This window comes from Bos mutus, chromosome 10 (assembly GCF_027580195.1).
Source record: "Bos mutus isolate GX-2022 chromosome 10, NWIPB_WYAK_1.1, whole genome shotgun sequence".
In the NCBI taxonomy this organism is placed as follows: domain Eukaryota; kingdom Metazoa; phylum Chordata; class Mammalia; order Artiodactyla; family Bovidae; genus Bos; species Bos mutus.
In genome coordinates this window covers 4751650-4768151 of record NC_091626.1, presented here as the reverse complement: position 1 = coordinate 4768151, position 16502 = coordinate 4751650, and the positions used below count along the sequence as shown (strand labels likewise).

Below are 16502 nucleotides of genomic sequence, written 5' to 3'. Positions count from 1 at the left end.
GGAAGGATGAACTGGCTTGTGCAGCGCCGGCATTTAGAGCCGAGAAAGCCGACAGACTGATGGCCTCTCTCCGGCAGCCAGGTGGCCCGTGTTCTCGTTAGGAGCTGCTCCTCCTCACAGGGCAGGGCTGTATGAAGCACCTCTGTGGGCCCGGTGCTGTGCTAGGCGCTTCACAAACCCTTCACCTCCTCTCACTCTCCTAACACCCCAAGGAGAAGGGATTGATGGTCCCCACTTCAGGGATGAGGGCCGTGGTTCAAATCAGTCCCTGCTGGGGCCGGGATTCAGACCTCGTTCTGCTCAAGTGTGAAGTCGCCTGATTTGCAGAGCAGCAGTCGGGGGAGGAAAGGAGGGGCTCTGTTACCAACACGTGGGACTTCTGAGAGTGCGCTGCACCTCCACGCCTTCAAAGACAGGTTTACCTCTTAATTCCATCTGTGTGCTTTTCTCCTTCCAATGAAGGCTGACATCTCATGGTCCCTTTTGTGACTAGAACTCTCTGAGAGTAGAAAACACACCTCTGACAATGAAGAGCTTAAGTGTGTAAGGGGAACAGCTAGGAAGTCATTCCTGGTCTTTCTCAACTGAGTTCACCCACACATCACACACCAACCAGCTACATACACGCGCGCACACACACACACACACACACCCCGAGTTCAGCCACATATCACATCCCAACCAGATACACACACACACCACACCCCAACCAGCTACACACACACACACCACACCCCAACCAGCTACACACACACACACCACACCCCAACCAGCTACACACACACACACCACACCCCAACCAGCTACACACACACACACCACACCCCAACCAGCTACACACACACACTGAGCTCACCCACACATCACACCCCAACCAGCTACATATATCACCCCCACCCCCACACCCCTCTGGGAACTCCCAGAGTTGGCCTCTTCTGACCCACCCTCTGGTCCTCCACATCTCAGTCTCCTGACTGGAGAGCACAGCCTGCTCCTGCCTGCCTGCTCCTTGGAACTAACCCTGCTCTAGCCTCCCAACACTCTGCCAGGAACCTTCCCGCTCCCATCGCTCCCCTACACACAGCTCCTTGCACAACCCTGCCCCTCCACATATTAGGGTGGAGGGAACAATCCTCAAGGCACACATGTACACCTCACACAAGCTTAACACTTGGTAAGTTCCATCCTTCGCCGGCTCTCATGCCACAGAAAACCCAAGATCTCAGCAAGAGACACCATAATCTCAATCTGACTTGTAATTCTAGTCAATTTAGCAATGGGTCATCAACACAGCAAATCTGAACTTCTTACACAATGAGGTGGCTGGTTGGTTTGCAACTAAAGAAACCATTCTCCAGGGAAAGTAGAGGAAGAGCTTGTTCCAGGCTGCAGGAAATATTATGGAGCCTGCAGATGGAGCTCAATTGATCACCTGCTAACCTGCACCAAGACTTAACAGCTCAGAGCCAAGGTCTATTCGTCTGTCAAATGGGAAGTGCAAATGGAACCAGAATAGCCATTGCAACAGAAGGTATATGGGCCTTTAAGCAAACCTAGATCTGAATACTGTCACTTAATAAGTAATACTGAGTTGAACTCCCTGAGGTAGTAAAATGGTGATAACACCCAACCTCTGAAGGTTGTTGCAAAAATTGAGTGAAGTGATCATCACAATACCAGACACACAGGGTATGTCCAATAATTAACAATGCCTATTAAGACTTGGTGATTTATATACTGCCAAACACGGTGCTGAGCACCTTGTATGCCTTTATCTGGTCATACTTGATTTGTCTACCCCTCAAGATTTTTATAAACATGTTTTTATACAAAAAACATGAGTACAAGAAAACTCCTACAAGGGTATATATAAAAATGCTTATTAGCAGAAAAATGGTTATCTCTTGGTGTTACAAATAAGTTTTCTTTTTGCTTACCGGCTTTTTCCAAATTTTTCCACAAACATCACTTTCTGAGGTATATTTGATTTGGTTTTTCTTTTTAAAGCTGAAATCCATTAAAACACAATGAAATCAAGATGCTGCTCACAGATAACAACCCCCTACATGAGCCATTTCTTCTGGTGGTAAGAGCTATTAAAAGCTGTGCCTTCCCTGAGGGAGCTGGCATGTGCTTATTTTAATAAGAATTAGCTGACTTAGCCCCTTCTTCACTTTGCCACCGGGGAGTACAGAGCCAAATTTTAGTTCAATCATTCAATTAGGTTCTTATTCTCTGCAGGTTTCTATTTTAATTCCCCACAGTCTTGACTTCCTATTCTAATTTATAGGTCATATCATAATTTTTTATTTCTTATATTTTTAATATATAAAAATTATATATTTTACTATTTTTCCTCAATGTTTATCATAAATCTGTGGCCTACAAATCTTGCAGAATGAGGCCAGGTACACATAGACATAAACAAGCAATGACTCAACATGTTATCAGAGTGCCACTGTCCATGCATTTCACGCCACAAACCATCGAGTTCTTGCTTATGACATTAAATGACAGGATTACAACCTTTAAATCCTATCTGAAACTTTTTTTAAATACAGTACTACAACACCTCCCTATAATGACATAAGAAAATAATAAGGATAATATTACCATAATTTTTAAAGTCCTAGAAGTCCCATAATTAAAAAGTCAGTTTTATTAAATGTTCAATTCTCAAAATTATTAATATGTACTTTTTTTATTATAAAAAATCTCCAACTCCATCTCACCCTTCCTCACCTACCCCTCCAAACTACGTACTGTCCAAGCAGAACCAAGCCCAACAAATCCCACCACACGCCCAACAGCAGGAAGACAGGAAGTCCCCAGAGGACAAGGTATGCTGGTGTCGGCACTGCAAGGGACAGGGAACAAGAGCCAAATCAAACACAAAAGAAACCGGAATGGGCAGCCTAACAAAACACTGATACAATTTATACCAGTTCATAAATACTTTAGGCGCCCACCAACCCCAAGAGAACAGACCAAACTAACTATACAACTGAAGCCGCTGCCATATGCTGGGTCCTCCTATCAGGAATCATTGGGAAGCCCAAACAGCTTCACAGTTCCAGCTTCCCGACTGCTGTCATATTTGCCATCTTTGTCATCACAGGCAAACGCCAGCAGAGGCCTTTTGGGGTGCCAAGCCACGGTGAAGGTCGGGGACTCACATTGAACCTCCCACAGCTTGTCTCCTATAAAAATCAATATAGGGATACCAATCAGTATGTTAACAGTAGACCACACTCATTAAGTACTTACCTATGTTAACTCATTTAATCTGCATAATAGTCCTATAGGATACGAACAATTCTACCCCGTTTTACAGAGAACACTGAGGTACAGAGGGGTCACAAGGCAGTCGGGTGGCAGAGCAGGATCTGAACCTAACAGCCCATGCTCTGAGCCCTAGCCTACACTTCCTAAAAAAACTGCAATGTCAGCTCTTTGTTGAGCACTTCTTATGAATCAGATGCATTATACTTATCCTCATAAAGTATGACAACGCTATCCATCAACGCAAGTAATGGTTTTAAACCCCATTTTATAAAGAAATGGGTAACTGAACAGTTAAGTCACACCTCAAAGAAGCAGCAGGGGAAAAAAAAAGGCAGAAAAAGAACAGAGTCAGCACAGAAAGTCAGTCTGTCCGAAGCCACAGATCTTTCTACTCAATCACACTTGCCTTGCAAATAAAATTCTTTTTTCAAAATTTTTATCCTGCCTGCTTGTTGAAATTAAACATGGTTTTTTCAAAGCCACTTTTTTTTTAACCTGGATTAATGTAGTAAAGTGTTCATAGTGTGGTGTTGATTTAAAAATGCAGGATACACAGAATTATACACTTTAAATTGGTCAATTAGATGGTATGTGAATTTTTTGATAAAGCTGTTTATATATATATTGTTTCTACATACACACACATACTTTCTTTGAAGTTTTCTATATAGTTTGAAATCTTTTACTAAAGTATCATGTATTTCCAAAAATAATAAAGTTACATTAAAAATAAACCTGAAGAAATACTTTTATAGAATGAATACTTGCCTCTCATTTTTCTATTTTCAAGTTCTGTCTTGTTGCTTTTTAAAACAAATCACATGTGCTTTGATAATTTCTTAAATTGTAAAATATATAAATCAACATACAGGCAAAAGACAAAAAGAAATATACCATATTGCTAAAAGAGGCTGTATTTAAATGGTGAGATCACTCATCCATCCATCCATCCATTCTTCCTTTCTGTATTTTAAAAATTTTGGAAAAAAATTATTATAATGGAAAAATTAAAAGTAAATAAAAAGCAAACTGTTTTCTTTAATCACTTTCTTTCAGACCTGCCCCTCTTTCCTAAATCTTTGCTCCCTCATTACCTGATAACAGTCATAATAAACACACTTGCCTTAAGGAGGCAAATGCATTTTTGCTAATACTAGCAAAGTAGTAAGGAACAAAGATGAAAACACGTGATAGGAGTTCTCATGGCCAAGGATGAATGACAGAGGAGTCTCGTTAAGATAGTGAGGGTTTGGTTACCTGTCTCTACTTCAGCAATGTCAATGAAGTGATCTTCTGATGCTGATGCCAGCATTTTCCCATCATGGCTAAAACTGAGGGTCCTCACAGGCCAATCCAGCCTATAGCAGAGAAGACCAGACAGAGGAGACATTAGAATAATCCAAAGAGGAGGGCTCAACTTCACTCAAAATGAAATAAAACTAACTTATCCAACAAGCAAAGTGCTGGCAGAGTTGCTTACCTGGAAAAGCATCGAACACACACTAACTCATCTACATCCCAAAGGCTGACCAAAGCATCTGCACTTCCTGTTGCAAAGTACTTCCCCATGGGGTCAAACTTGATACAGATACAGTTGGAAGGATGGGCGTTGATGGACTGCACAGGCTTCAGCTCTGGGTAGCTGAAAAACAAAACAGACATCAATCAAACTGAGGGAAATGACCCTGGTACTAAGATAGAAATAGGAGACGCTGAAGAAGAAAACCAAAGACAACAGAATAAGTATCAAAGACTGTAAATCAAGGCTTTCCTGAAATAAAAAGATTTCAAAAATATACTGAAACAACACACTATATACTTAAGAATATGAACCCAGACTAACACAAAGACATTTTGTTGTTGTTCAGTAGCAAAGCAGTGTCCAACTCTTTGCGACCCCATGGACTGCAGCACACCAGGCTTCCCTGTCCTTCACTATCTCCTGGAATTTGCTTAAACTCATGTCCACTGAGTTGGTGATGCCATCCAACCATCTTATCCTCTGTTGTCTCCTTCTCCTCCTGCCCTCAATCTTTCCCAGCATCAGGGCATTTTCCATCAGGTGGCCAAAGTATTGGAGCTTCAGCTTCAGCATCAGTCCTTCCAAATATTCAGGGTTGATTTCCTTTTGACTAGTTTGACCTCTTTGCTGTCCAAGAGTCTCCTCCAGCACCACAGTTCAAAAGAATCAATTCTTCAGCCCTCAGCCTTCTTTATGGTCCAACTCACCCATCCATACATGACTGCTGGAAAAACCATAGCTTTGACTATATGGACCTTTTTGGTAAAGTGATATCTCTGCTTTTTAACATGCTGTCTTGGTTTGTCATAGCTTTTCTTCCAAGGAGCAAGCGTCTTCTAATTTCATCGCTGTGGTCACCATCCACAGTGATTTGAGAGTCCGAGAAAAGAAAATCTGTCACTGTTTCCATTTTTCTCCATCTATTTGCCATGAAGTGATGGGAAGGATACCATAATCTTAGATTTTTGAATGCTGAGTTTTAAGCCAGCTTTTTTTCTCCTCTTTTACCTTCATCAAGAGGCTCTTTGGTTCCTCTTCACTCTCTGCCATTAGGATGGTATCATCTGCAAACCTAAGGCTGTTGATATTTCTCCCAGCAATCTTTTTTTTTTAACTTTACAATATTGTATTGGTTTTGCCATATATCAAAATGAATCTGCCACAGGTATACATGTGTTCCCCATCCTGAACCCTCCTCCCTCCTCCCTCCCCATACCATCCCTCTGGGTCGTCCCAGTGCACCAGCCCCAAGCATCCAGTATCGTGCATCGAACCTGGACTGGTGACTCGTTTCATATATGATATTATACATCTCCCAGCAATCTTGATTCCAGCTTGTGATTCATCCAGCACAGCATTTCACATGATGTACTAAGCATATAAAATAAACAAGCAGGGTGACAATATATAGCCCTGATATACTCCTTTTCCAATTTTGAGCCACTCCTTTGTTCCATGTCCGGTTCTAACTGTTGCTTCTTGACCTGCATACAGGTTCTCAGGAGTCAGGTAAGTTCAGTTCAGTCACTCAGTCGTGTCCAACTCTTTGCGACCCCAGGGACTGCAGCACACAGGCCTGTCTATCACCAAGTCCCGGAGCTTGCTCAAACTCATGTCCATTGAGTCAGTGATGCCAAGCAACCATCTCATCCTCTGTCATCCCCTTCCCCTCCTGCCTTCAATCTTTCCCAGCATCAGGGTCTTTTCCAATGAGTCCATTCTTTGCATGAGGCAGCCAAAGTATTGGAGTTTCAGCTTCAGCATCAGTCCTTCCAATGAATATTCAGGACTGATTTTCTTTAGGATTGACTGGTTCGGTCTCCTTGCAGTCCAAGGGACTCTCAAGAGTCTTCTCCAACATCACAGTTCAAAAGCATCAACTCTTTGGCACTCAGCTTTCTTTATAGTCCACCTCTCACATCCATACTTGACTACTGGAAAAACCATAGCTTTGACTACACGGAGGCAGGTAAGGTGTTCTGGTATTCCCATCTCTTTAAGAATTTTCCAGTTTGTTGTGATCCACACAGTCAAAAGCTTTGGCACAGTCAATGAAGCAGAAGTAGATGTTTTTCTGGAATTCTCTTGCTTTTCCTATAATTCAACAGATGATGGCAATTTTATCTCTGGTTCTTCTGCTTTTCCTATATTCAGCTCATATATCAGAAAGTTCTCGGTTCACATACTGTTGAAGCCTAGCTTGAAGGATTTTGAGCATGACCTTGCTGGCATGTGAAATGAATGCAACTGTGTGGTAGTTTTAAACATTCTTTGGTATTGCCCTTCTTTGGGACTGAAATGAAAACTGACCTTTTCCAGTCCTGTATGGCAACCCACTCCAGTACTCTTGCCTGGAAACTCCCATGGACGGAGGAGCCTGGAAGGCTGCAGTCCATGGGGTCGCTAAGGTTCACACACGACTGAGCGACTTCATTTTCACTTTTCACTTTCATGCACTGGAGAAGGAAATGGCAACCCACTCCAGTGTTCTTGCCTGGAGAATCCCAGGGATGGCAGAGCCTGGTGGGCTGCAGTCTATGGGGTCGCACAGAGTCAGACATGACTGGAGCGACACAGCAGCAGCAGCAGCAGCCACTGCTGAGTTTTCCAAATTTGCTGATATATTGAGTGCAGTACTTTAACAGCATCATCTTTTAGGATTTGAAATAGTTCAGCTGGAATTCCATCACCTACACTAGCTTTGTTCATTGTAATGCTTCCTAAGTCCTACCTGACTTCACGCTCTAGGATGTCTTACTCTAGGTGAGTGACCACATCATCATAGTTATCCAGGTCATTAAGGTCTTTTTTGTGCAGTTCTGTGTATTCTTGCCACTTCTTAATCTCTTCTGCTTCTGTTTAGTCCTTGCCATTTCTGTCCTTTATTGTGCCCATCTTTTCACGAAATTGTTTCTTTCGTATTTCCAATGTTCTTGAAGAGTCTCTAGTCTTTCCCATTCTATTATTTTCCTCTTTTTGTTTGCATGTTCACTTAAGAAGGCTTTCTAATCTCTCCTTGCACTCAGTTGGGTATCTTTCCCTTTCTCCTTTGCCTTTCATTTCTCTTCTTTTCTCAGCTATTTGGAAGTCCTCCTCGGACAACCATTTTGCTGTCTTGCATTTCTTTTTCTTTGAGATGGTTTTGGTCACTGCCTCCTGTACAATGTTATGAACCTCTGTCCATGGATTTTCAGGCACTCTGTTGCATCTAATCCCTTGAATCTATTTGTCACTTCCACTGTATAATCATAAGGGATTTGATTTAGGTCATACCTGAATGGCCTAGTGGTTTTCCCTACTTTCTTCAATTTAAGTTTGAATTTTGCAATAAGGAGCTGAAAATAATGGACTTTCAAAAAATTAGATTATTGGCAGACTTCTGACAGTAACACTTTATGTCAAAAGAAAATGGAGTAAAAAGATAAACAAGTAAGAAAATATGAATCAAAGTTTTTATATCTAGCAAAGCTATCAATTATAAAGTGTTCAAAGAAGCAGCACAACATAAGTATCTCTTAAGTTTTATAAGTTAAGATAAGTATGAACTCAGGGAACATTGCTCCCCTTGAACACTTTTTGAGGAATCAATATAGGAGAGTAAGCTGTGACAATCAGTGACTGAAGACTTATCAGCCCAAGGTTGGTGATGAACATTAAATACATATAGTTTCTTGTAGAAATTATATATGTTCAAAGTAATGTAATAACTGTAATCTGACAACATGTAGTAGTATTAACTTTTTTTTAATGGAGGAAGACATATTCTAAAAGCAAAATTTACAATTTTAAGTAATCACACTGGTGGTGGTAGTACTATTGTTAAATATCTGTGTGTGTAACAGGGGCCCCATGGACTGTAGCCTGCCAGGATCCTCTGTCCATGGGATTCTCCAGGCAAGAATACTGGAGCAGGTTGCCATTTCCTTCTCCAGGGGATCGTCCCGACCCAGGGATTGAACCCAGGTCTCCCACATTGCAAGCAGACGCTTTAACCTCTGAGCCACCAGGAAGCCCCGTAGGTAACCATGGGAAACTCAAATTCTATAATCCCCTGCATCTCTGAGAATCAGAATTCTTAGCTTGGAAGCAAAGCGATTTTAACTAGAAGTTATATGTATGAATTTACAAATTATTTTGTCTTTAAGTATATATATATACTTCCTAGCTCTGTCTACTAGAAAGGTCTAGAAATCATCAACTCAACAATATGGACGTCCTGAGTTCTAATATTATTTTCTAGTGAAAGAATCCAGGGATTCTCTGGGAATATACTAATTAAAGATTTGAGGCAGGAAATACACAGGATGAACTTGGCATATCTTGTTATACCAGAGAGCAAGAAACTGAAGACTATGAGAATTATGTTAAAAAAATATGAATCAGGAACCAAATTGAAGAGAATTCTGTGTGCCAAAGATAAATTCAGCTTCAATAAGGATAATGATTATGACAGATTGAAACACATCTACTATGCTTAAATACACAGGTCCATAACAATCCTTTAAAAAAAAAAAAAAGCAGATCATCTTTGGAATCGATAGAGAACTAATTCAGTACCTAATGACAAAGGGAAATTATCAAGCATATATCATGCCTTCTCTAAACTGGGTAACCAAACTGATAAGACAAAGTGACTCTTAAATAAGCAAGCAGTCAGAATCAGCAAAATCCAGACTGGGACAAGCTCCCCAGGTTAACAGCCTGTTTTTTAACAGTTAAGTTCTAAGTAAAACAAAAGGAAGGAAGGAGACTCCTCCACAGTTTAACTGACTTAAAAGGCATATCACACTTTTTTAAATGGGCAGAATTAGAGTATCCAGAAATTCACATTTGGTAGCAAAACTATAAAGAAATAAGATAAAAATCAAGACAGTGCTTTTCGAGGAGGGAGTTTTGATTAGGACAAAGCCCATGGAAACACTTCTGAGATGGCAAGCAAAGTAATATTTCTTGACTTGGTGGGATTACACAGGTGTTATGCATACAATAGTTCATTAAGCTACATACTTGCATTTTGTGGTTTTCTACATCTATTTTCTTTTCTAATACAAAAGCTTAAAAAAAAACACTGCCTACAGAGTAAAATTCAAGTTACTAAGCATAGCATTCCAGAGCCAAATAATCTGGTACCAAATTACACTTCAACTTTATCTCCCTATTTCAGGACCTCTCTTCAGATACTTTTATCTACCACCACTCCCAGCAATTCTGATCTACTGACTACTTTCCAAATAAGTCATGTTCAGTCATACTTGTTTTGTCCATTGAGCAGTTCCCTTTTGCTGATTCTTAAAATTCTATTAATCTTTCAAGGTCAAGCTCAGAAACTGCCTCCTTCAACTCCCAAGTCCCACAGTCAATCCTTGGGATTCTACAGCAAACTCCCAATCTCTCTAACACAGAGCCTACCACACTCTGCCTTGCAGTGTCCACCCAAGACAGTAGAAAGAACAGAATCAGATAGATCTCAACTTCAATTCCACAATTTCATTCATTTAGAGAATATTTACTAAGATCCTGACTGTGTGTAGCAGGTACTGGGCTAAGCACTAGGGATTCAACAGTAAACAAGTTAAATACAGCTCCTAATTCACAGAATTTAGTAACTAGAAGACACAAAGAAATAAATATGCATTTATAATGTAGAATGAGAAATGCTTCCAACAGAAGTACATAATATAAGCTTCTAACCTTGGGGATGAAGAGGGCCTCCCCGGAGGGAAAGTGATATTTAAACTGAGACTTTGAAAGTACGAATTAGGTATACTTCAAGGTACATCCAGTTCAAGTACTCACTAGCTAACTAGTCACTTACCCTCTGAGATCCCTGATCTTCATCTGTGAAATGGGAAGCATACCATCATCAGCTCCCTAGGATTTCTCTCTGGACACAGTAAAATATAAGGTACCTAGCTAGAAGGTGCTCAAGAGAAGTTAGAATTCCTTATTACTACAGTTGATCTTTGAACAAAGTCGGGGTTGATCTGACAGGGGTTGAACAAACACAATTAAAAATTCATGTATAACTTAACAATTGGTCCTCTGTATCCACGGTTCCTCTGTATCTGTGGCTTTGCATCCCATATTCAACCAATCTCAGATCAAATGGTACTGTAGTATTTACTACTGAAAAAATCCACATGTAAGGGGACCTGGGTAGTTTAAATCCGTGTTGTTCAATAGTCAATTGTTTGTCCTTCTGGCTCCTTCAGGATAGACTCACATCTAATTCATCTCGGGATCCACTAGAGCACCCAGTGCAAAGACATGACAGTCCCCTAAACTTAGAACCCCCTCACCTGAGTATGTTGATACAACCGTTGCCATTTGTCAGGAAGAACATGTTATTGTCATTGTTCCAGGAGATTTCATTGACCTCAAACTTGAACTGCTCCTCCGCTTTGGAGCGGTGTGTCTTGGCGTCAATGAACGTCACCACATCATCCTTGTTGCCTACAGCGATGGTCTGCCCGTCAGGACTCCAGCAGATATTAATGTTCTCTCCTGGGAACCCAGATATGATCAGCAAGATACTGTTAGCCTACAACCCTCCAGAAGTTTATCTTGTTATCAAAGAAAGACTAGAGCTATTGCCCAGAGTTCATTCACTAAGGTCCTCATCAGTAGGACCAACCAGAAGTCCAGCACACTCATCTACACATTTCCCCCTTTAGTGCTCACATCTCTAAGGGACATTTTTCCTCCCCATTTTATAGACGAAAAACTGAAAGAGAGATGGGCCAAAATATCAAAGCTATGAAGTAACAGAGCCAAGATCTAAATGCATACTTAACACCAGAGCCTCTAATTCTCTCTTATACTTGCACTTCCCAAACTCCAGTCATTCACATGCCATTTTCACAATTTTTGAACTATCCATGTAATAGCTATACTTCTTCCTTTAAGACTTTTATTAAAACTGACCCCTCCAAATTTTTTAAATAGCTTCACTTTGGCAATAAATTCTATAAGCTAGTTCTTTTTTTCTAGTAGCCATTAAAATATATATACAATCAGTTTTTAATGTTCATCTAAATACTTAAATCACGTACATATCACCAGTTGTCTAGTTGGGGAAACCATACCATTCCACCTCCAGGTACAAGTCTTGCCAACAAAGTCCAGTAGCCCACAAATTTCATCAACTTTATTGATTCTAAGATGCATATTTTTTCACACTTTATTACTTGTAATGTATCTTAGAATGCACCAGGATGTATTTCAAAATTTTTGGTATATCATGATTATCTAATAAAACTTTATTTTCTTTCCTAATGAAACAAAATATTGATGCATCTTATAATCAATAACATCTTAGCCAACATAACTTAATAAATGGCCTCAAGGTTTATAAGGCAATATCTGGGGAAGAACAGTCTATAAATGTACTACACAACTTCCAGGTCATTTTCTCCCCAACTGTCAGTCATTTATTCTAAAGTCATTCTAGCCTATCAGCAGTTTCCTAAATTCTCCACTCCTTGGTACATGCTGTTCCCTGCTAGAGCTGCCTACGCACTACAAGATGACCACTAAATCTATATGGCTATCTTAAGGGTTTGCTCAAATTCTGTGAAGCCTTCCCTATCTTCTCCAGGCATACTTAAGTGTTTCCATTCTCAGTATCCACCTTGTAGACCTATCCATTACAAGATGACCATGTTATATTATGTTAGTTTTTTCAATACATATGTCTCTCCCTGCACTAAACTCTCAGGTCCTTATTCAGCTCAGGATGTCCCATACCAACAGGGCCAGGCACACAGAAGATATTTAAAATGAATGACTATCAGTAGCTCATCTTCCTACTGTCCTCTGAACAGTTACCTTTAGTGTTCACAGTGGCAATGCATTTCGTAGTCCTCACATCCCAGATGCGAATGGTTTTGTCTCCAGACGCAGTGACAAAGAGATCAGGGTTACTTGGATGCCAACAGAGCTGGTCCACGCTATCCCCATGTCCCCTATAATTGTTTTCTTTGACCTGAAAGAACAAAATCCAGATACCACTTCACCCATATGTACCTGCCTACCCATGTAACTTCTTAAGCTTATTCAAAACGAGGTATCTGGCTACCAACACAAAAGTTCGGATGAGTAAGGAGTCCAGTCCTTCTAAGTCACTTCCCCTAAACCCTTCCCAATACCCTACCCTCCCTTCCTCCCCAGTCAGTGTGAACAGTTCTGAGGACGGGGTCCACACCAATGCCCTTACTCTTTATCCCTCCCTGGCCTTCCTCCTTTCTGGTTTTCTACCCTTACTCTTCCACCAAGGGTCCCAACCCGCTTACTCAATTCCACGGGGGCCCTGTCATTTTCAGAATGACTCTCCTCATCATCACAGGAGCCCACCACCACTGTCCCAGCCGCTCCTCACCACCACACGAGTCTCCCCGCCATCCTCTCCACCGGCCTTTACTCTCCACACTCACCTTCAACCCACCCCGCTCATCTTCACGCCTCCTTACTATTACACTCCCTATACACCGTCCCCCCACCCCAACCACCTCCTCTCCACCACCCCATCTTCACCTCTCATCAGTCCGTTCCCCCCGCCTCACCCCCCACACTTCTCTTTCGCGCATTATACATGCCGCTCACCTCCACACCCCTCCTTTCTCCACCCTTCTCCTCACCCCCACTCTCCTCACGCCATTCTTCAACCTCGCCTTACCACACCCCCTCTCTCCTAGCCTGGGCCGGGTCCCAGCGGCTCACCAACCGGTCCTTCTCCAGCAAGAAGACGCTGGCCGTCTTGTCGAAGGACCCCGAGGCCAGGCGACGTCCGTCGCAGCTCCAGGCCACGGAATGCACCTTGGCGCTGTGCGCCGGGAACTCGCGCGTCTTACTGTGGCCGCGGAACAGCTCCTGCATCCCGAGCACGTAGCGCGTCGGGCCGCTTGACACTGAGCACCAGGGAGCCATCGAGCCGGGACCGCTCTGGCCCAGCGATGAGGGTCCCATGGACGCCTGGGGAATCGCCATACCGAATTCCCGGACGCTGGCTCGGTAATATTCTTCTCAGCGGCAATCAGCCCTGCCACCGCCGCCGCACGCATGCGCGGCAGAGACCACCCGCGCTTCCGCGCACCCGCACTGTGGCCCACTCCCGGAAGAGACTACAAGTCCCAGCATGCAGCGCGCTCCCGCCTTTCCCTTTCCCAGTGGTCGCGGTTCAGCTTGGAATTTCCTTCACCATTAACTATTAGGAGGTTTTTAGGGTCCTTATTTTCTCCTTACCTATTGTTTGGTAGATATATTTGTATACCTGTTTAATCGAAGAAATAACGCAATTCTTCTAAACCTCAGTTCGCTGTCAGTTAAAAACACCTTTTTTTCTGGGTTACTCCCACCTTTCAGCCCACTCACTTGGAGCCGAAGGCTCTCTACTTCCTACTGCAGGAGGAGCTGGTGAACTTCTCTGGGGAAATAGACTAGAGGTTTGAGTTTTCCCTGGTGGCTCAATTGGTAAAGAATCCGCCTGCTAATGCGGGAGACCTGGGTTCGATTCCTGGGTTGGGAAAATCTCCTGGAGGAGGAACCGGCTACCCACTCCACTATTCTGGCCTGGAGAATTCCGTGGACCGTATAGTCCATGGGATACTACTGAGCGACTCTCGCTTTCACTTCTTTGGGGCGGCGGGGAGGGGAAAGGGAGAGGAGGCTGAAGCAAGGGTGAGAGCTGCCGAAGGCTGTTTGGACGATTTTCAGATAAATTCCTTGTGTTTAGAAGGCTGTTCTATATGCGCATTATTATATATGCAAAAATACATGATTTTCAGACAAATTCCTTGTGTTTAGAAGGCTGTTCTATATGCGCATTATTATATATGCAAAAAATACATAAAATACCCAATTCAGTTCAGTTCAGTTGCTCAGTCGTGTCCGACTCTTTGCGACACCATGAATCGCAGCACGCCAGGCCTCCCTGTCCATCACCAACTCCCGGAGTTCACTCAGACTCACGTCCATCGAGTCAGTGATGCCATCCAGCCATCTCATCCACTGTCATCCCCTTCTCCTCCTGCCCCCAATCCCTCCCAGCATCAGAGTCTTTTCCAATGAGTCAACTCTTCTCATGAGCTGGCCAAAGTACTGGAGTTTCAGCTTTAGCATCATTCCTTCCAAAGAAATCCCAGGGCTGATCTTCAAAATGGACTAGTTGGATCTCCTTGCAGTCCAAGGGACTTTCAAGAGTCTTCTTCAACACCACAGTTCAAAAGCATCAATTCTTCGGCGCTCAGCTTTCTTCACAGTCCAACTCTCACATCCATACATGACCACTGGAAAAACCATAGCCTTGACTAGATGGACCTTTGTTGGCAAAGTAATGTCTCTGAAGAGTAAATGCCTTTTCATGCCCTTGACTGGTCCCCACACCTCACACCCATACCTCAAACCACATATCCAGCATTTTCTTACTGAAGAAAGGGGTGGTGAGTTGCCAGCGCCAGACAAGTCGCTTGAGAAGGGCCAGTGAACTGGGGGCTGTGTTTTGGTGATGAAAAATTGGCTGAAAATTTGCATAAAAACAAGACTTTTAAAAAAGGTAACACGTGCATTTAATAATAAATGTAGAAAAAATGAAAGGGAATAAAGTGGGAGAGTGAGATTACTTTTCTCTGATGTACCCAAATTCCCCTTACAAAAAAATACTGTAAAATTTCTTGTGAGGCCTTCCAAAGGTGGCTTTGGTACCAAATCACAAGTCCATGTATGCAACGGCAGAGCGAGGCCAATCAATACTACAACATTAAGAGTCTGGAACAGAGAAAGGCTTATTATAGGTTCATACAAGGAGATGAGTGGCTCATGCCCTAAGAACCCCGAAGTTACTAAAAGCTTTCAGCAAGCCCCTTTAAAAGCAAAAGGTGAGGGAGGGGCGTGGTAAGTTGTTGCTAACTTCTTGGTGCCAGAGCCTTTGCTCTTGAAGTCAGGTCATGATCAGGTAACAGTGTTCCTATAATCTCCTACCAAAGGATGTTATTCTGTGTCTTGACAAGAAAAAGCAAGGTCCCAAGGCACAACTTTCACTCTCCAAGGTCTCAGTCCTGGCTAAGAGGAGGCAGATCTCAGTTGGCAGCTCCTGCAGGGTCAGGTTTATACACTTTGCCCAGCTGTCATCTCTGAGGGAGCCAGGCACTGAATCAAACTGGCCCAGGCAGACTACGACCCAGGCAGACAGTTACTGCTATTAGGTCACAGAGACAGGAAAGGGGGAGAGATTTACCACTGTCTCAAGACCTGGGCCAAGGCTAGTGGAGGGCCTTAGTCAAGGCTTCAGAGCCCTGCAGGACATAGTCCCCAGTCTGTTCCCTGGGCCCTCGGAGAAGGCCTGAATCTGCCTCTTACCTCACTCTCCACCTAATGACTACTCACCCTTGGCTGAATCACTTCCCTAATGGTCACTCATTGACAGTTGGTTGCTTGTCGGGGAGGGGGACCCACTAAGGCACTGACCAATGGTTGAGCAAGACCTGTTGCCTACCTACAGGTTGCAGAGTAATGATGCACAGCAATGGCTGCCTGCTAAGGGCTATCCTCATTCTGCTCTGTTAGTTGTTGTTTGGTTGCTCAGTCACGTCTGATTCTTTGTGACCCCATGAACCACAGCACGCCAGGCTTCTCTGTCCATCACCAACTCCTGGAGCATCCTCAAACTCATGTCCATCAAGTCGGTGATGCCATCCAACCA

General features: G+C 42.9%; 1 protein-coding gene across 1 annotated transcript; it reads right to left on the bottom strand.

Annotated features, from left to right (window-relative positions):
* Positions 1 to 2639: 2639 nt before the first annotated feature.
* THOC3 (THO complex subunit 3) lies at positions 2640 to 13870 on the bottom strand. The gene is made up of 6 exons (XM_005901944.2): positions 13526 to 13870; positions 12635 to 12791; positions 11107 to 11311; positions 4766 to 4927; positions 4543 to 4643; positions 2640 to 3200 (listed from the first exon to the last, which is right to left on the bottom strand). The coding sequence occupies exons 1-6, from the start codon at positions 13790 to 13792 to the stop codon at positions 3037 to 3039; spliced, it is 1056 nt and encodes a 351-aa protein (XP_005902006.1). The 5' UTR covers positions 13793 to 13870; the 3' UTR covers positions 2640 to 3036.
* Positions 13871 to 16502: the final 2632 nt, after the last annotated feature.